Source organism: Schistocerca nitens, chromosome 2 (genome assembly GCF_023898315.1).
Source record: "Schistocerca nitens isolate TAMUIC-IGC-003100 chromosome 2, iqSchNite1.1, whole genome shotgun sequence".
Lineage (NCBI taxonomy): Eukaryota > Metazoa > Arthropoda > Insecta > Orthoptera > Acrididae > Schistocerca > Schistocerca nitens.
The window spans coordinates 41,286,538-41,309,383 of NC_064615.1; the positions used below are offsets into that span (position 1 = coordinate 41,286,538).

Consider the following 22,846-nt stretch of genomic DNA (forward strand, 5'->3'; position numbering starts at 1 on the left):
ATAGCTAAAACTGTACCAAAATTTATGTTTCTAAAGCATTTTGATATGTCGGGTCATATTGACCCGAACAGTATATATGTCAAGTAAAAGTGAACAGAACAGCAGGGTTAAAAGTGACCCAATAATGGAAATGAGAAAAACAGGAATTTTTACATTAGGGCATTATTACATTAGTTTAACAGTAAACAGTGTCAAAAAATTTAAAAACATCTTTCCAATCTGGGTTTTACTTATTTCTCTGAAAGAATTCCTCTAGTGAATAAAGTGAGGTCTCAAGTAAATAATTTTTCAAGCTACGTTTAAATACTGATGTACTACTCCTTATACTTTTGATGCTGTTGGGTAGGGAATTGAAAATTTTCGTTCCAGCATACTTTACCCCTTTCTGAATAAGTGTCAAGTTCTTTAACTCACAGTGGAAATCCTCTTTTCTTCTGGTGTTATGTTCATGATGTAGGCAATTTGTTTCATACAGAGTGGGGTTATTTATTATGAAGCACATCAGTGAATATATGTACTGAGATGTTGCTGTCAGTATTTCAAGTCGTTTAAACAGATTTCGACATGAGGTTCGTGGGGGTACACCACAAATGATTCTTATTGCTCTTTTTTGTGCTGTGAGGATTTTCTTTGCGGCAGGTGTATTGCCCCAGAAGATGATGCCATAACACATGACTGAATGAAAATAGCCAAAGTAAGCTGACTTTGAGATGGTAATGTCATTGAAGCGTGACAAAATTCGTAAAGCAAATGTTGCCGACGTCAGCCGTTTTAGTGTTTGTAGAACGTGATGTTCCCAGTTCAGCTTACTGTCCACGTATACGCCTAGGAATTTTGATAAGTACACTTGCTTTATCATCTGATCATTCTGTGTGATAACTATTTCTTTTGGGTTTTTGTGGGTTGTCTGGAACTGGATAAAATTGCTTTTTTTTCAGGTTTATTGAAAGGGAGTTAATACTAAACCAACCCAGAACTTCTTTAAGGATATCATTGACCTCGGGTTCTAAGTCAGTAGTTGACACATTATCCACCACAATGCTCGTATCAGCAGCGAACATTGTAAATTTACACTGCTTATTGATGGATAAAGGCAGGTCATTAACACATATGAGGAACAGCAAGGGCCCAAGCACTGAAATGGCTCTGAGCACTATGGGACTTAACATCTGTGGTCATCAGTCCCCTAGAACTTAGAACTACTTAAACCTAACTAACCTAAGGACATCACAAACATCCATGCCCGAGGCAGGATTCAAACCTGCGACTGTAGCAGTCGCGCGGTTCCGGACTGAGCGCCTAGAACCGCTAGACCACCGCGGCCGGCCCAAGCACTGATCCCTGTGGCACTCCATGCTGCACAATTCCCCACTCAGAGTCCACTATATATTGTGATACAGTATCTGAAACATCTAGAATAATCTTCTGCTTCCTATTTTCGAGGTACGATTTTAACCAGTTCCCTACAGGTTCTGTAATTCCATAATGACAGGCCTTCTTGAAGAGTATCTGGTGATCTACACAGTCAAACGCCTTTGATAGGTCACATAAGACACCAATTGGCAGCCTCTTGCTGTTTATAGACTCTAGAACATCATTTGTCAATGAGAAAATTGCGTTATCTATTGAAACTCCCTTTTGAAAACCAAACTGCTGACTGTTAATGATGTTCAGGTCACCAAGGTGTGCCACAATCCTGTTGTACAGAGCTTTTTCTAGGACTTTTGAAAATGTTGTTAATAGAGAGATAGGGCGATAGTTTGACACATTTGTAGCATCCCCTGCTTTGTACAGGGGCCTGACAACAGAGTATTTCATTCTGTCTGGAAACACTCCTTGTTGCACGGATGTGTTGCAGATGTGAGACAAAACTTCGGTCACTTCACTACAGCAAGCCTTCAACAGCTTGCTTGAAATATCGTCGATACCAGCAGAATGTTTATTTTTCAAAGACTGTATGATTTTTTTGATTGTGGTATGCAAATAGAATAGCTAATTCACAGGATAAAATTAAAACAATATGGTCAGTTGTGAACGAAGTGTCTAGTCAGCAGCACAAGATCAACCATATAAAGTCAGTTTGCAGTAAAAATATTTCTGTTATTGATAAATCACATATATGTACAGTATTTAACAATCATGTTCTGAGCATTGCTGATGAATTAAATATAAATTTAGTTCCTACAGGGAATTATTTAACTTTCTTGGCAAATGCCTTTCCGAGATTGATGTCTGAAATACTCCTCTGTGATACAGACAAGGGGGAGATTGAGTCAATAATTAAATCACTGAAGATGGATATCTCATGGATATGATGGAGTACCTAGCAGAACATTAAAGTACTATGCTGCACATGTTAGCCATGTACTTAGCCTTATTAGTAATTTTTCCCTTAGTAATGGTCAGTTTTCTGAACAATTAAAGTAGTCAGTAGTAAAGCCTCTTTATAAAAAAGGAGAAATGGATGATGTAGACAATTTTAGAACTATTTCTACGCCATCAGTGTTTGCTAAAGTTACTGAAAAGACTGTGTATGTACGGATACTGATCATTTTATATCACACTATTTGCTATCAAATGTCCAATTTGGCTTTAGAAGTTGCTTAATAACAGAAAATGCTATATTTTCTTTTCTCTGCGAGGTACTGAATTGGTTAAACAAAAGGTTTCGAATGCTAGGCATACTTTTTTATTTAACTAAGGTGTTTTAATTGTTTTAATCACAAAATATTGCTCCAAAAGTTGGACCATTACGGAATATGGGGCATAGCTGACAATTGGTTCACCTCTTACTTTAGCAACACACAGAAAAAGGTCATTGTTCACAGTGTTGAGAATGGCTGTGATATGGGGTCTGAGTGGGGTACGATCAACTTGAGTGAGGGGGGGGGGGGTGCCCCAGGGATCAGGGTTGGGGCCACTCCTTTCCCTTATTCATATAAATGATATGCCCTCTACTATTACGGGTAACTTAAAATATTGCTGTTTGCTGATGACACTAGCTTGGTAGTAAAGGATGTTGTGTACAACATTGGCTCAGTTTCCAATAGTGCAGACATGACCTAAGTTCATGGATTATAGAAAATAAACTAATGCTAAATCGCAGTAAGACTCAGTTTTCACAGTTTCTAACACACATTTCAACAAAACTTGACATTTTAATTTCACAGAATGGGTGTATTATTAGTGAAACTGAACAGTTCATATTTCTAGGTGTTCAGATAGATAGTAAACTGTCATGGAAAGCCCATGTGCAGGATCTGGTTCAAAGAAGTAATGCTGCCATTTTTACTATTGGAATGGTATCTGAAGTGAGTGACGTGCAGGATCTGGTTCAAAGAAGTAATGCTGCCATTTTTACTATTGGAACGGTATCTGAAGTGAGTGATCATTCAACGCAAAAATTAGTCTACTTTGCTTATTTTTATTCACTTATGTCCTATGGTATTATATTCTGAGGTAACTCTTCCCATCCATTCTAAAAGGATATTTTTGGCTCAGAAAAGGGCAGTTCACGAAATAAACAAAATATATATATATATAATAGAGGGAAACATTCCACGTGGGAAATATATATCTAAAAACAAAGATGATGTGACTTACCAAACAAAAACGCTGGCAGGTCGATAGACACACAAACAAACACAAACATACACACAAAATTCAAGCTTTCGCAACCAGCAGTTGCTTCTTCAGGAAAGAGGGAAGGAGAGGGAAAGACGAAAGGATGTGGGTTTTAAGGGAGAGGGTAAGGAGTCATTCCAATCCCTGGAGCGGAAAGACTTACCTTAGGGGGAAAAAAGGACAGGTATACACTCGCACACACACACATATCCATCCGCACATACACAGACACTGTATGTGTATGTGCGGATGGATATGTGTGTGTGTGTGTGTGTGTGTGTGTGTGTGTGTGTGTGTGTGTGTGTGTGCGCGAGTGTATACCTGCCCTTTTTTCTCCCTAGGGTAAGTCTTTCCGCTCCCGGGATTGGAATGACTCCTTACCCTCTCCCTTAAAACCCACATCCTTTCGTCTTTCCCTCTCCTTCCCTCTTTCCTGATGAAGCAACCGTTTGTTGCGAAAGCTTGAATTTTGTGTGTATGTTTGTGTTTGTTTGTGTGTCTATCGACCTGCCAGCGCTTTTGTTTGGTAAGTCTCATCATCTTTGTTTTTAGATATATTTTTCCCACTTGGAATGTTTTCCTCTAAAATATATATATATATATATATATAACAGAGGGAAACATACCTCGTGGAAAAAATATATCTAAAAAGAAAGATGATGAGACTTACCAAACAAAAGCGCTGGCAGGTCGATAGACACACAAACAAACACAAATATACACACAAAATTCAAGCTTTCGCAACAAACTGTTGCCTCATCAGGAAAGAGGGAAGGAGAGGGAAAGACGAAAGGATGTGGGTTTTAAGGGAGAGGGTAAGGAGTCATTCCAATCCCGGGAGCGGAAAGACTTACCTTAGGGGGAAAAAAGGACAGGTATACACTCGCACACACACACGTATCCATCCACACATACAGACACAAGCATATATATATATATATATATATATATATATATATATATATATATATATATATATTCATTTATTGTTAACAATATTAGCTTATTCCTAAGAATAAGTAACTTTCACTCAGTTAATACTTGGCAGAAGTCAAACCTGCATTTGGATTTGTGCAGTAAGGTGTGCAGTATAGTGCTGCATCCATTTTCAATAAGCTACCACACGAAATCCACGTTTTCAAATTGAAACTGAAGAGTTTCCTCACGGGTCACTCCTTCTATTCTGTCAAGGAGTTCCTTGAAAAAGTAAGCTGATTCTTGTTGTGTTGTTGATTGCGTCTACTTAAACTTATGGATTGACTTTTTTTGGGTTTTTTACCTATTATTACTTTTATGGTGTAATTTCATGTACTGACATGTTCCATGAACTTGGAGATTTGCTCCTCAATTTGATCCTATGGAACTTGATGTGTCAATAAAAATAAAATAAGTTTCTATCATGAAATGTACCAGAGAATTCGATCAACTACTTCAGTAAAGGAGATTACATACCCCCATACATATTTCAAATGCCAGGAAAGTGTAGTCACATGCTGTTGTGCACATTTCCACATGCTTGTTTTTTGTGTCTCTGTGTGTGTGTTGGTGAAGGGGGGGGGGGGGGGGGAGGAAGGTTTACATGTGGACTAGCTCCCCGGAGTGAAACATTTGCATTTGAAAACTTAGTCATAATTCCAGTTATGTTTATCTGCCTGTCATATTTTCAATTATATCCTAAATGGTTACCATGACTCTTCACATTATCTCATTATATATATTCCATACAGAATTTTCCAGTATCATATTAATATTAAGAGCAGCAAAATTTGATCTTATAAACAAAAATAAAAACTGATATTTTCCTGACTAATTAAAATTATGTGCCAGACTGGGACCTTGTCTCTTCCATGCTGTGCTCTTACCTGCTGAGTATTTATGTGCATCTTGTGACAGCCTGAGGCCGTGAGTGTCTAGTTTTGATTGTCAATGTACAGTTTGTGAAGTTTGGTAAGTATGAGAGTTGTAGTGGAAAAAGTAATGCTATTGATTGGCGACTCCATGGAGTGTCCTGTGCACCACGACCAGATAATGGATATACTTAGAAGGAGAGACGGCATTGGTCATATTTTTTTGTTTTAGTAACAAAACAAAATAAAAAATATGTAAAATTAATAAAACAAAAAAGTATGACCAATGCTGTCTCTCCTTCTAAGAAGTAATGCTGTTAAAGCTGATAATGTCATGACTGTATCACTTAGTTGGTAAGAGCATAGCATACGAAAAGCAAGGTTCCAGGTTTGAATTCTGGTCTAACGAACAGTTTCCCTCAGTCACGAAAGTTTTTAAATAGCTCACGCTTCACTGCAGACTGAAAGGTTCATTCTGGGAAGAATCAAAATTGCACTCTTCTTTCACAATGAATTCCTAAATATACTGAATATCACCAGTTTCAACATATATTGTTCTCTTGTTTTCTATTATATGTCGACTGAAATGCAACCAGTGCCAAACACAGTCAGTACCTTCTCTGTGTGATGGCAGTGGTAATGTTACCAGTGACAGTGCTAATGAAGTAGAGTTACTAAACAAGGCTTTCCAAAATTCCTTCAGCAAAGAAGACAAAGTAAATATTCCAGAATTATAACAAGAACAGCTGCCAACATAAGTAACTTAGAAGTCGATGTCCTCAGTGTAGCTAAGCAACTTAAATCTCTAAATACAGGGAAGTCTTCAAGTCCATGTTGTATATCAACTAGGTTTCTTTCAGAGTATGTCAACACAATATTTCCATAGCTATCATATATAACTGCTCACTCCCTGAAAGATCTGTACTTAGGAACTGGAAAGTTGCACACCAATACTTAAGGAAGGAAAAGAAAGTAATCTGCTGAATCACAGGCCCCCATCACTAAAATTGCTTTGAACGCATAGTTTGTTCAAAGAGTATGAATTAATTGCAGAAAATGAGCATTTGGTACATAGCACAGACGCAGAAAATATTATTCTCATGAAACACAACTCTCTTTGTTCACGTGAAATAATGAATGATACCAACAGTGGGTCTTAAGCTAAGTCCATATGCCTAGATTTCCAGAAGACCTTAAACACAGTTCCTTATGGGTGGATTCTAATTATATTGTTTGCTTAGAGAGTGTTGATACAGTTGTGCAACTGGATTCATGATTTCCAGCCAGAAAGATCACAGTTTGTAGTAACTGATGGAAAGTCAGTGTGTAAATCAGTCATGATGTCTGGTGTTCCACAAGAAACTGTAACAGGCCCTCTACTGTCCCTAATTTATATAAACATTTAGGAGACACTCTGAGCTACTTCCTTAGATTATTTGTTGATGATGCTGACACTTATGGTCAAATAAAGTCATCTGAAGATCAAAACCAATTGCAAAATGATGCATAGAAGATACAAGTGAGGTGCAACAAGTGGCAATAAAAACTGTGAGGTCATCCACATGAGTAAAAAAAGCAAATTCATTAAATTTTGGTTACATGGTAAATCACACAAATTTGAAACCCGTCAATTCGCTAAATAGCTGGAGTTACAATCACGAACAGCTTAATCTGGTGGAATGCTCACATAGAAAATGTAGTTCAGAACAAAATAGTGTATTATGTTGGCAGAATACTTAGATGATGCAAAATATCTACTAAAGAGACTGTCTGCATTATGCTCACCATCCTCTCCTGGAGTTTTGCTGCATAATGTGGAATCCTTACAGAGATAACATTAAAGGTGGACACTGAGGAAGTTTAAAGAAAGGCATTATTGCAATAAAGGAAGAGAATAGTACACAAGTTGGGCTGACAATAATTAAAACACTGTTTCTTATTGCCCTGGGATCTTCTCATGAAATTTCAATCACCAACTTTCTCCTTCAAATGTGGAAATATTTTGTTGGCTTTCACATACTTAAGGAGAAATGACTGTTGTGATAAAATAAGAGATTTGAGCTCACACAGAGAGATTTAAATGTTCATTTTTCCTACTTATTATTTTGTTTATATTCTAAGTGATGTTTTTAGTTGATATAAAGTTTTCTGACTCTATGTGAAGTACATTTTTGTTGTTACTGCAGTAATGTGAATTCCAGGATGAAAACCACAGGCAGAACATAGGAAAGGAAACCACTCGCCTACAGTTCAATGATGTGGATGCACATCAGAAAATCTCAATGATCTGTTAAGTGAAACTTTGCACTAGCATCACTACCATTGTGGACATGGGCACCATACTAACATTTACTTATTCTTTTAGAATAGCACTTGCAATGTGCTTTCTCAACTGTTTACTGAATGTATTCTGGTCTCTGACTTCTTATACAGTTTTTTTATCATCAACGGTTCCTTCAAGTGACATGGAAGCTATTCCCTGATATATTCCAAAGATTCATTTACTCAGTTCTGTGGAAAACCACCTCATTCCTTACATAATTAGTCTACTTATTTGCTAACATTCTTCTGTTGCACCACATCTCAAATTCCTCAGTTCTCTTCTGTTCCATTTTTCCCTGTGTCCATGATTCACTACCTAACATCTCTATGCCTGGTTCTTTTCATTCTGCTAGTCTGCTTTTTATGTCTCCCTTGTTTCATCTGTCATGAGTTATTTTGCTTACAATGCACCAGAATTGCTTAACTTCTTCTGCTTCATGATCATCAGTTTTTATTCTCATTTTTGCTACTTATCATTATGTTTGTCTTTCCCCAATTTGTTTCAGCGCATATTCTTTACTAATTAGACTGCTCGTTCCATTCAACAGTTTCTGTAAATATTCTTCAATTCCACAGAGGTTGCAATGTCATTACTGAATATTAACATTGATGTACTTTCACTTCAAGTTTTACCTTTCATAAATTCAATCTAACAATCATCTAACAGATTTTCAGTTTTATTTTTGTCAGCAACTCAGATACATGAGCTGTTAAGCTGATTGTGTGATAATTCTCACGCTTGTCACCTCTTGCTTTCTTCAAAATTGTGTGGATAATGTTTCTCCAAAAATATACCACCAACCTCACATATTCTACACTCTAACATGCATAGTGGTTTTGTTGTCACTTGCTCCAGTGATTTTGGGAATTCCAGTGGGATTTGAACTATCCCTTCTGCCTTATCTGATCGTAAGTCTTCCAAAGCTCATTTCAGTTCTGATTCTAATACTGGGTCCCCTAGCTCTTCCCTGTCTATACCTGTTTCTTCTTCCAACACATCAGCAGACGAGTCTTCCCCTTGTAGAGGCCTTCAATATACCCTTTCCACCCATCTTGAATTTTCATTGCATTCTTAATGTCAGCTTGCTAGCTTTTAATTTCACCAGTGGTTGTTTTGGCTTCCTGTAGATGGAGTTAGTCCTTCCAACAATTATTTCTTGTTCAATTTCTTCACATTTTTTTGTTCAACCATTTGGCCTTATGACCACATACGTCCTATTTATTTCATTCCAAAGTAACTTTTATTTCTGTATTCATGAATGTCCCTGAAAATTTTTGTACTTTGTTCTTTTGTTGATCAACTGCAGTATTTCTTCCATTACCTTTGGTTTCCTCACAATTACTTTCCCCGTAGCAAGGTTTTTATTTTTACCTTCAGTGACAGCTCTTTTTATAGGTATCCATTCCTCTTCAACTGAAGCACCTAATGAGCTATTCACCATGACAGTATCTACAGCCACAGAGATTTTCAAGTCTACCTCTTCATCATTACTGCATTGTGATCTGAGTTTATATTTGCTCTTGGGTATGCCTTGAAATTCAATATCTCATTTTGAAATCTCTGCCTGACTATGACGTAACCTTTCTGAAATCTTCCCATACCTTTTGGCCTTTTCAAAATGTATCTTCTCCTCCTGTAATTTTTAAGACAGTATTTGCTGTTAAAAGCTGAAATATATGGCAGCATTGAGTGTTCGCCCTTTTATTTATACTGCCAAGGCCATATTCTCCCATGATCCTTTTTTCTTCTCCTTCCTCTACAACTGCATTCCAATCCGCCAAGACTACTAGATTTTCATCTGCCTTTACACACTGAATTACCTGTTCAGTATCCATATATAGATTTTCTCTTTCTTCGTTTCCTGCTTGCAGCATCAGTATGTACACCAGAACTATTGTTGTTGGTGTTCATTTGTGTCAATTCTGATAACAACCCTATAACTGAACTGTTGATAGTAACTCACTCCCTGCCTACCTTCCTATTCATGAATCTTATTACATTATGTTTTGCTGTTGCTGATATTATCCTATTCTCACCTGACAAGATTTTCTATTTTCCCTACCATTTTAAAACTTCTCTTCTACTACTACTTAGCTACATATGTGTGATAAACAATATATGTTAACAGGCTGCTATTGGTTATCAAGTTGATGGTAATCTGGAATGGAACTGTGGGGGATCATTAATCAGTGAATATTATGTCCTTACTGCTGCACACTGCACACACATTGGAAAGTAAGTATAGACCTCAGCACAACTAGGATTGTATTCTGCTAACCATTATTGCTGTTTTAGATATTAGTCAAAGGCACAATGGAACGAAATAAAAGTGTTCTCATGAATATTGTCTATTAGTGTTACTTGTAAATTTAATAAAATTAAACAAAATGTCACCAAATACAGTTACTGATCCCATTGACACAAAACATCAAATTAGAAAGGTAATGACTTACCTGAGTATAAATGATGAGTAGCACACAGATTGCACTAAATTGTGAATTAAGTTCAAAATTAGTCACCATCAGCTGTATTACTGTGCATTTGTTGCTGAATGTACCTGCATTAACACTTCAGTGGAATTCAACTTACGATCACTCTCCACATCCCCTTGTGCCTCTTCCATACATGCACTAAACACGTGATGTTCATTGAGATCGCATTTTGAAAAGACATGCACAAAACAATTACAGTAGATCTCAAGATACTTTGGAGAATTTAACATTTATTTCATTAATGTGGTGTGGAAAGTCCTGGCAGAATGTAAATTTTTTGAGACTGAAGGTAACAGCTCACCAAACAGTAGAATCCAACAATCCATGATGCATCACTGCAGCTGTTTACTGTGCTCCCACTAAAATATATTGTGCTCCTGTCAATGAACACCACTAACCAGTTGCTCATGTTAAAGATATGAACCACATCCTTCACTGACACTCAACAATTCCCACTCTATTACCACCTGGGTCCATACTTATCACCATTCATTCCATCTCCATAGACACAAACATCCCTCATGTCCACAGCCTTGTGCTATCAAACATTACCTCTCCAACAACCTTCCAACTCCACACCCCTATCGTCAGTCTTCCACAGCCCTGACACCTTCTCTCCTACTCACTTCACGTGGTCCTTCTCAGCTCAATGCACCACCTTCCTGGACACTGACTTCCGCAATCCTGATGGCTCCATGCATACTTCTGTCCATATTAAGCCCACTAACCAACAACAGTACCTGCATTTTGAAAGCTTTTATCCATTCCACACCAAAAGATCACTTCCCTATTTTCCGACCGCCTGTGGATGTCGTATCTTCAGTGGCCAGAATTTCCTTGCCCAGTGTGCTGAAGATGCTACTAAGGTCTTCTCACTGGCACTGTCCCCCAAACCTAGTTCACAAACAATTTTACCATGCCATCCCCTCACACACACCTTATCCTTCCACAACCCTAAAGAGACAGCTGTAAAGGAGTGGACCCCTCATAACCCAGTACCACTGCAGGCTGGAACAATTGAACTTTGCCCTTCATCAGGGTTTTAACTATGACAAGAAACCAGGAACATCCTACTCACAATCATTCACATGCTCCTAAAGCGGTTGTCTGCATCTCACCCAATGTAAACAGTAACCTAGTCTATCCCTATCACTATGCCACATCCACTCTTAACCTCTTGCCTCATGGGCCATATCCTTATGAAGGACCCAAGTGCAACACCTGCAAGATTCACTCACCCAGTACATCCTACTCCTCTCCTATTACAGGCCTGTTTCCCCATCAGAGGGGGGGGGCGGGGGGGGGGGGGGCTGCCAGTGAAAGCAGACATGTTATTATATACCAGCTCTGCTGCAGTTTATGCACATTTTACATGAATATGATCACCAGCCAACAGTCCAATCAAATAAATGGTTTATTGGAAATTCTATTTCTAACAACATTCAAGAATTTGTAAGACATCTTCAAACACTGAAGACAGTGTATGTAACAGCAACATCTTCATAGGCAGGGGAGTTATCTTCCATCAATAGGATACAATTTTATTTAAGGCACATTAATTTTTGTTAACAGTCATTACATCTGAGCTGCTAAAATGAAACATTTTATTTGCAGTGTTTCATATACAAACTGTGAACCATACTGATGTCAGTTATAGAAAATGTTACTAACTTGTCTTTAAACACATTATTTTTACTTATTTCTTAACAAAAAGGTGCTTTAACAAATTACAGGTATCCTGCAGTAATAGTTCGTCTTGGTGAGTATAATCTGAAAAGTGATGATGATGGAGCACTTCCTGTGGATTATCACATTGCAGATTTAGTGCGCCATCCTGAATACAAAGGACCAAGCAAATACAATGATATTGCTCTGTTACGTCTTAGTGAGCGTGTGAATTTCACATGGCCTATACGACCTGCTTGTCTCTACACACTTGATAAATTCTCAGATAGCAGGGCAATTGCTACTGGTTGGGGTAAAACTGAGTATGGTGAGTATAAAAAGTGAAATGCAATAAATTAAAAAAAAAAACACCCTATAGCAAAAATGTAAGAGCAAAAAATTATTTACCTGATAATTTGTATGAGTAATGTAACATGAAGTTGTAATGAACTGCCTTGCATAATACTTCAAAAGTAATCAATTGTTACCTAATTCGAAAGTACAAAATGTTCCAAAACCACATACAAAATATATTGTAGAAGATACCTGTAAGAATGAAGTGAGGATATAATAGTGTCCAGAAAGCTCATCTAATGTTGCTACAGAGCATCACAAATATAGGCACCAATATGTATCTGCAAATTTATAAACCCATTGAACTGCCTCCTCTGTAGGTATTCAGTGAGTGTCATTTATGACAGCTTAATGTAGTCATATAATAATTTAGGTGGCAACATGCATACATTTTATATGTAAAGATCTGTCTTGATCACGTAAGTTGTACAATTTGCAGTTTCAGCTGTTGCAGTCTTCAGATCTGTTATGAACACAACAACAGTGGGATGACAAACTCGTCCAATTAAATGAAGATAATCTATAAAATGCCTAGAAATACTTGAGTGACAAATAAAAAAAAAAAAACAATAACGTGACTAACAACCATGCGTACCAATAACACATAATGACACAAAACAACTGCTGTGACATTGTCTGAGGTACAGAGGCAAGAGAGAGTGCTGAGTTCACTACTACCAGAGTCACATCAGCGTAATGTGTCTGTGCTTAACATACAAAGGATTACAAAATAATCTAAGAGTAAAATTAAAGTTAAAAATACTTTAACAAACTTTGTCAGTGTGTCTTCAGTCCTGAGACTGGTTTGCTGCAGCTCTCCATGCTACTCTATCCTGTGCAAGCTTCTTCATCTCCCAGTACCTACTGCAACCTACATCCTTCTGAATTTGCTTAGTGTATTCAACTCTTGGTCTCCTTCTACGATTTTTACCCTCCACGCTGCCCTCCAATGCTAAATTTGTGATCCCTTGATGCCTCAAAACATGTCCCACCAACCGATCCCTTCTTCTAGTCAAGTTGTGCCACAAACTTCTCGTCTCCCCAATCCTATTCAATACCTCCTCATTAGTTACGTGATCTACCCACCTTATCTTCAGCATTCTTCTGTAGCACCACATTTCGAAAGCTTCTATTCACTTCTTGTCCATACTAGTTATCGTCCATGTTTCACTTCCATACATGGCTACACTCCATACAAATACTTTCAGAAACGACTTCCTGACACTTAAATCTATACTCGATGTTAACAAATTTCTCTTCTTCAGAAACTATTTCCTTGCCATTGCCAGTCTACATTTTATATCCTCTCTACTTCGACCATCATCAGTTATTTTACTCCCTAAATAGCAAAACTCCTTTACTACTTTAAGTGTCTCATTTCCTAATCTAATTCCCTCAGCATCACCCGATTTAATTTGACTACATTCCATTATCCTCGTTTTGCTTTTGTTGATGTTCATCTTATATCCTCCTTTCAATACACTGTCCATTCCGTTCAACTGCTCTTCCAAGTCCTTTGCTGTCTCTGACAGAATTACAAAGTCATCGGCGAACCTCAAAGTTTTTACTTCTTCTCCATGAATTTTAATACCTACTCCGAATTTTTCTTTTGTTTCCTTTACTGCTTGCTCAATATACAGATTGAATAACATCGGGGAGAGGCTGCAACCCTGTCTCACTCCTTTCCCAACCACTGCTTCCCTTTCATGCCCCTCGACTCTTATAACTGCCATCTGGTTTCTGTACAAATTGTAAATAGCCTTTCACTCCCTGTATTTTACCCCTTCCACCTTTAGAATGTGAAAGAGAGTATTCCAGTCAACATTGTCAAAAGCTTTCTCTAAGTCTACAAATGCTAGAAACATAGGTTTGCCTTTTCTTAATCTTTCTTCTAAGATAAGTTGTAAGGTTAGTATTGCCACACATGTTCCAACATTTCTACGGAATCCAAACTGATCTTCCCCGAGGTCCGCTTCTACCAGTTTTTCCATTCGTCTGTAAAGAATTCGTGTTAGTATTTTGCAGCTGTGACTTATTAAACTGATAGTTTGGTAATTTTCACATCTGTCAACACCTGCTTTCTTTGGGATTGGAATTATTATATTCTTCTTGAAGTCTGAGGGTATTTTACCTGTCTCATACATCTTGCTCACCAGATGGTAGAGTTTTGTCAGGACTGGCTCTCCCAAGGCCGTCAGTAGTTCCAATGGAATGTTGTCTACTCCCGGGGCCTTGTTTCGACTCAGGTCTTTCAGTGCTCTGTCAAACTCTTCACACAGTATCATATCTCCCATTTCATCTTCATCTACATCCTCTTCCATTTCCATAATATTGTCCTCAAGTACATCGCCCTTGTATAAACCCTCTGTATAATCCTTCCACCTTTCTGCCTTCCCTTCTTTGCTTAGAACTGGGTTGCCATCTGAGCTCTTGATATTCATACAAGTGGTTCTCTTCTCTCCAAAGGTCTCTTTAATTTTCCTGTAGGCAGTATCTATCTTACCCCTAGTGAGACAAGCCTCTACATCCTTACATTTGTCCTCTAGCCATCCCTGCTTAGCCATTTTGCACTTCCTGTCGATCTCATTTTTGAGACGTTTGTATTCCTTTTTGCCTGCTTCATTTACTGCATTTTTATATTTTCTCCTTTCATCAATTAAATTCAATATTTCTTCTGTTACCCAAGGATTTCTATTAGCCCTCGTCTTTTTACCTACTTGATCGTCTGCTGCTTTCACTACTTCATCCCTCAGAGCTACCCATTCTTCTTCTACTGTATTTCTTTCCCCCATTCCTGTGAATTGTTCCCTCATGCTCTCCCTGAAACTCTCTACAACCTCTTGTTCTTTCAGTTTATCCAGGTCCCATCTCCTTAAATTCCCACCTTTTTGCAGATTCTTCAGTTTCAATCTGCAGTTCATAACCAAGAGATTGTGGTCAGAATCCATATCTGCCCCTGGAAATGTCTTACAATTTAAAACCTGGTTCCTAAATCTGTGTCTTACCATTATATAATCTATCTGATACCTTTTAGTATCTTCAGGAATCTTCCAGGTATACAACCTTCTTTTATGATTCTTGAACCAAGTGTTAGCTATGATTAAGTTATGCTCGGTGCAAAATTCTACAAGGCGTCTTCTTCTTTCATTTCTTCCCCCCAATCCATATTCACCTACTATGTTTCCTTCTCTCCCTTTTCCTACTGACGAATTCCAGTCACCCATGACTATTAAATTTTCGTCTCCCTTCACTACCTGAATAATTTCTTTTGTCTCATCATACATTTCATCAATTTCTTCATCATCTGCAGAGCTAGTTGGCATATAAACTTGTACTACTGTAGTAGGCATGGGCTTTGTGTCTATCTTGGCCACAATAATGTGTGCACTATGCTGTTTCTAGTAGCTAACCCGCACTCCTATTTTTTTGTTCATTATTAAACCTACTCCTGCATTACCTCTATTTGATTTTGTATTTATAACCCTGTAATCACCTGTCCTAAAGTCTTGTTCCTCCTGCCACCGAACTTCACTAATTCCCACTACATCTAACTTTAACGTATCCATTTCCCTTTTTAAATTTTCTAACCTACCTGCCCGATTAAGGGATCCGACATTCCACGCTCCGATCCGTAGAACGCCAGTTTTCTTTCTCCTGATAACGACGTCCTCTTGAGTAGTCCCCACCCGGAGATCCGAATGGGGGACTATTTTACCTCCGGAATATTTTACCCAAGAGGACGCCATCATCATTTAATCATACAGTAAAGCTGCATGTCCTCGGGAAAAATTACGGCTGTAGTTTCCCCTTGCATAATAAAAGATGGAACAATAACCTCAAATGTGCTGATAGAAACATTCTAGCATGACAATTCAATTCAACATCGCCATAGGAGAATATAATCAACAAAACAATGATTATTTAATTAAAATCTCAATAATTGATAATGCATTTGGAATGGAATCAACTAACATGCACAATGGCCTCTCTCTTAGAAATTGTTGTTTCCCTATGGCAGAGCTTGCAGAAGGAGGCCCAGTCTCTTTGCTGCTGGTGGACTTTGAACATGCTGAATGCCAGGTTGCTGCTCTCAGTAGATCATAAAGAAGAATTCAGATTAAACTCACTGTTTGTTCAGCACTTATCCTGGTTTTCAATTTCTATACATGTAACTACTGAACTACTGATAGCCTTGGGAGAGCCTGCCCTGACAAAACTCTATCATCTGGTGAGGAAGATGTATGAGACAGACAAAATACCATCAGACTTCAAGAAGAATATAGTAATCCCAATCCCAAAGAAAGAAGGTGTTGACGGATGTGAAAATTACCGAACTATCAGTTTAATAAGTCATGGCTGCAAAATACTAACACAAATTGTTTACAGATGAATGGAAAAACTGGTAGAAGCTGAGCTCGGGAAAGATCAGTTTGTTGAAATATGTGAGGCAATACTGACCCCACGACTTATCTTACAAGATAGATTAAGGAAAGTCAAACCTATGTCTCTAGCATTTGTAGACTTAGAGAAAGCTTTTGACTGAAATACTCTCTTTCAAAACCAGATGGCAGTTATAAGAGTCAAGGGGCATGAAAGGGAAACAGTGGTTGGGAAGGGAGTGAGTTAGGGTTGTAGCCTATCCCTGATGTTATTAAATCTGTATATTGAGCAAGCAGTAGAGGAAACAAAAGAAACATTTGGAGTAGGAATTAAAATCCATGGAGAAGAAAAAAAAAACTTTGAGGTTTGCCGATGACTTTGTAATTCTGTTAGAGACAGCAAACAACCTGGAAGAGCAGTTGAACAGAATGGACAGTGTCTTGATAGGAGTATAATAAGATGAACATCTACAAAAGCAAAACAAGGATAATGGAACGTAGTTGAATTAAATTGGGTGATGCTGAGGGAATTAGATTAGGAAATGAGTCACTTAAAGTAGTAGATGAGTTTTGCTGTTTGGGGAGCAAAATAACTGATGATGGTTGAAGTAAAGAGGATATAAAATGCAGAATGGCAACGGCAAGGAAAGTGTTTCTAAAGAAGAGAAATTTGTTGACATGAAGTATAGATTTAAGTATTTGTGTGGAGTGTAGCCATGTATGGAAGAGAAACATGGACGATAAATAGTTTAGAGAAGAAGAGAATAGAAGCTTCCAAAATGTGGTGCTACAGAAGAATGCTGAAGGTTAGATGAGTAGATCACATAACTAATGAGGAGGTACTGGATACAATTGGAGAGAAGAGGAATTTGTGGCACAACTTGACTAGAAGAAGGGATTGGTTGGCAGGACATGTTCTGAGGCATCAAGGGATCACCAATTTAGCATTGGAGGGCAGTATGGGGGGTAAAAATTGTAGAGGGAGACCAAGAGATGAGTACACTAAGCAGATTCAGAAGGTTGTAGGTTGCAGTAGGTACTGGGAGATGAAGCAGCTTGCACAGGATAGAGTAGCATGGAGAGCTGCATAAAACCAGTCTCTGGATTGAAGACCACAACAACAACATACACATAAGTTTCCATTTCATACAGTAGACTCAACATTTGTCATTTTGGGACCTTATCAGTACATTGCTGTTTTCCTGCATATTTCGTGCCACATTCTTTTCTTTATCCAAATGTTTACCGAATGCACTCTTATTTCAGTTATACATATTCTCTAAAATGATTTGTGAATTTTTTCCCCATCTGATTGATATAAAACTTTCCACAGTCCTTGGGGTTGATCATGCACATGCAGGATTCCAAATATTTGTTGCTGTTGTTGCCAACTTTGTGGCATAACCTTGAACCAACTGTACCCTTTGTTTGAAACCCAGTTTTTTCTTTTTCTGATTGCCTGTGCAACTCTTTTTGAAAGTGAAATGTTGTATGACGTAGTATGAGACTTCTTGTTATGTGAACCTATTGTCTCCTTGTCACATATTTTGACCATAACTTGCAATAAATGTTGAGTACATTATTTTCCTTGTATCCATTTGACTTGGCTACCTGTTTGCCTTCAATACGTGTTTAAAAAATCTGTTTTCGGACAAAGTAGTCAATCTTGTGAATGTAAAAATGACACAATGAAGTGGATCTTCAAATTAAGGATGTACTTTTTAATATTACTCATTAGTTGAAAACAGGCATAATAAAAACACTATTGCTGAAAAAAACATTGTTTGTGTGTAGGCAAACTCAGTAACTTCAAACAAATGGACTGAGCAGTAAAAGCTAGCCAATATCTATCCAGATCAGGTCATCATGAATGTAATGATACAAAACATATAGACTCACTTAAACACCTAAAGTACAAATGTACCAGGAGCTTACAAGGGGAAGGCTGCTGTCACAATTTATTATTGTGACTACATCCAAAAAACTGAAAAATTTACATATAACTCTGATTCAGTGGGACAATATGAAAGTTCAAGACATACAGAAAAATATAAAAAATCAATCATAGTAAACAAAAGTAAATTATATATAGAATAATAAATTTCAGTGATTTTGTGAGAAATGATTTGCTGCCTTCCACACACATTCCCAAATCTAGAACACAAGAAATGCAAAGTTTCATTGGATGAAAAATTATTCTAGACAACAGAAGGAGATGCTCTAATGATCATTTTTCAGTTTCCATATTCATTTTTTACACAAATATCATGCCTAAAATTAACATAGAAATGACTTTATTGTCAGCAGCATGGTATGGAAGGTATTTCCTACCAGTACTAACACTTTCTCATGCCAGTGCTATGGAATCATACTGTTGTTAAATAAAATTCAGGAATTTTCAACAATTGAGACCCAGCTCAAGCTCTCATAAACATCAATCATATAATAAAAGGCTAATGCTCAACATCATTTTTCCTAACTTCCTTATATTCATATATCATAATTTCCTACAGCATATCATCATCATCAGAAACACAATGCATTACAAAACACAGCATGATTAAGTCTATAATATTTCATTCCCCTAACGTCATTATAAACCCCATAACCTTCACATACTGTTTATAGTTCATAAGACAATAGACCTTCACATATCACACCACTTCTTCTCAACATAAACCTCATCAACATCACATAATAGCTCACAAAACCTCATAATACTAACAATATGCCTCAAAGAGAAAAATTGCTCTGCATTGTAATTCTTGTATTCTATTCATAATAGTACAACATGTGATATAAGCCAAGAAAAAATACATTAGTCATTAACTTCACAAATGTCTGAAAAACATCACTCTCCATTATGCCTCTGACTCATCTATCTAAAAAATTTAATTTTTTTTTACACATGTAAGCTCATTTTTGTTAGATTACTAGACTCACACACACACACACGCACACGCACACTCTGAAGAGAGAGAAAAAAAACTGGTACACCTGACTAATGTCTGAAGCAATGCCGGAGGTAAGGGACACCATGAATCCTGCAGGGCTGTCCATAAATCCATCATGTCTGGGGAAATTGGTGGGCAGCAGAGGTGTTTAATCTCGGAAGACTGTTCCTGGAACCACTTTATAGCACTTCTGGATGTGTGACGTGTCACACTTTTCTGCTGGAATTGCCCAAGTCTGTCAGAATGCACGATGGACATGAATGGACGGATGCGGGCGATTAGACAGGATGCTTACATATGTGTCACCTGTCAGTGTCATATCTGGACATATCAAGGTCTCATATCACTCCAACTTCACTTGCCCTACACCATTCTAGAACCATCCTGAACAATCCCCTGCTGACAGGCAGGGCCCATGGATTCATGAGGTTGTTTACATACCCATACTCACCCATCCACTTGATACAATTTAAAATGAGACTCATCTGACAAGGCAATATGTTTCCAGTCATCAACAGTCCAGTGTTAGTGTTGACGGGCCCAGGCAAAGCATAAAGCTTTGTGTCATGCAGTCATCAAGGGTACATGAGTGGGCCTTCAGCTCCAAAAGCACTTAACAATGAAGTTTTGTTGAATAGGTCACACACTGACACTTGTTAATGGCCCAGCATTGAAATCTGCAGCAACCTGTGGAAGGGTTGAACTTCTGTCACATTAAGTGATTCTCTTCAATCATCATTGGTCCCTTTCTTGCAGGATATTTTTCCAGCTGCAGCGATGTCTGTGATTTGATGTTTTACCAGGTTCATGATATTCATGGTACAGTCATGAAATGGTCACATGGGAAAATCCCCACTTCATCACTACCTCAGAGATGCCGTGTCCCATCGCTCTTGCCCCCACTATAACACAATGTTCAGACTGACTCAAATCTTGATAACCTGCCCATTGTAGCAGCAGTAACCAATCTAACAACTGTGACACACACACACACACACACACACACACACACACACACACACACACACACACTGAGACGGTAGACGACAAACACAAGCAAAAACAATAAATCAGATAGTCAATTTGGACATAGAAAATTTTCCACATCTCAAGTAGCAGTGTTTTCACCTCTATTTATCATTTCACTGTACACTACAATCTGCCTACAATGTTTGATTTCTACTTTCCTCCAATGTCATTCTTTACTTAATATAGCTGGTAACTATTTTTTTATATAGTAGCTCAGTTAAATTATTATTCCATATGGTTCTATACTTTGATGTTTTCAAAACTCAGCTAAAATTTTACTTTGACTCTTACCTTAGATTCCTCCATTAACTACTTTCTCCACCTACAGATACTTAGCAATAATGTTTTACATGATTTCCTGGTTGTAAATTACTACCATATGTAATACAAACTTTCTAGTCCATTGCTTCCTCAACATAGTTCTCCACAGTACACCATCATAATCATCATTATTATAATTATTCTCATCATAAACCATAAGACATTTTCATTAATTCTCACTTCTCACAAAATATTCTCATTTTACAATTCACCACTAACCCTTAACTCATGAGGTGACTTTTCTGTAACGTATACTATGAGATGAGGTCTCTGAGACCCCTGTCTTTAAACTTAGATTTAAACTGTAAATCATTTGAAAATTTAATTTATGTTATATAACATTTATGTTTATAACTATATAAGTGTTGTTTAAATACTCCTTGATGATTTTATTGCACTAAATAAGGCCAAAAATATTTTATTTTTGTATCAAGCAAAAACCAAATACTTTTGTGATGCTTTCTCAGTAGTATACAAAACAAACTTGTCTCTATGTTCTGTAAAATTATGGTATCTCTGTAGAAGCAAATTTTCACATACAACTAATTTCTGGGGTTTAAACTTGCATGTAAAAACTGAACTCAATAGACAGAAAATGAAAAGCTGCAGAATTCATGTTAAGTACTGAGATATACATCTTTTTTACCACCATTCAGAACACATTTAACTAACACTAAGTATTTTGTTGGAGAAACAGAGGTTCTCATCACCATTGTCTTGAAGTTCTTCCTATGAATGGTCCTCTTGTTCGTTAGCAGAATTGTGATCACTGGCTATTGAAAAATCTTTGTCTTCTTTGTGTTCTTCTTGTTCTATGTGATTGACATCATTCGCCATCCATTGACTAAAAATTTCATCGAACTTAGAGTGTGCAAAATTGGCACAAACTTGCTAATACATTTTGCACTGAACTGACGAAAGTGTGTGCATTGTTCACAAGGCGCGGTCTACGAGACCCCATCACATATCAACAACACATGTCAACAACAATCAAATAAAGCAATAATGCAACTGACAATAATAATTTGTAAGGTTTGTGATTAAAAGAGTGTAGGTGGTGTATAAAAACGTTCCGCCATAACTGACCTACGAGAGTGACGTGGAAAATTCTGGCGCAGTCTGAGAGACCACACCTCGTGAGTTAAGGGCTAAACATCATCAATAACAATAAACTCACTTGACAGAAACATCATTATAGTAGCATAACATTCATTTTTTTCATTACCACATTACAGATTCCAAATCCAGCATTATGACATTCAACCAACATATTATATATCACAAAGAAAATTACCTGAAGAACTAAATTAAATGCTCAGGGATTGATTGAAACTTGTAGTTCTTGAAAGAACATAATAAAATATAAATCATGACCTCTTTACAACCAGTAGAAAAGTAACACTGCACATGCCAAAGTAATAAGTTACCACATTCAATTACTTTGTGGAACAGACACATATAACTTTTTTCTTTTCTTTCTCATTTTGCTACAACTGTGTTTGCTTTTCAGAAAGAAAATTGTTACCATTTACTCTATTTTGTTCCTTCTGATGATAATTGTTACCACTGTGATTATGGTGTACTCTCCTGTTGTGATTATTACTGTGACAATTTTGCTTAGTATCACTTTCAAAATCTGTGTGTCTATTGTAGTTGTATTTACTTGTTTTCTCCAACTTTGACCAAAATATACTTAAAAATCCTCTCTCAGAGTCTGCATAAGTTTTGCCTGTTGTGTCATTCAAACAAGACACAGTCAGGGCAAAAGCACCGCAGGTGCAAAGATGCTAGCTGGTGTCAGTGCCACAGAGACTTGCCACTTACACCACGGGCAGCACTGAGGATGAGGATATAAACT

At 37.4% G+C, this 22,846-nt stretch overlaps 1 protein-coding gene across 1 annotated transcript in view; it reads left to right on the forward strand.

Annotated features, from left to right (window-relative positions):
• Positions 1–22,846, forward strand: part of LOC126234299 (serine protease snake-like) — an 83,562-nt gene that overhangs the window by 19,545 nt on the left and 41,171 nt on the right. Inside the window, exons 2-3 of the mRNA XM_049942985.1 lie at positions 9,923–10,029; positions 12,020–12,279. Of these exons, the coding sequence (XP_049798942.1) occupies positions 9,923–10,029; positions 12,020–12,279 (367 nt within the window). The remainder of the gene's footprint in view (positions 1–9,922; positions 10,030–12,019; positions 12,280–22,846) is intronic.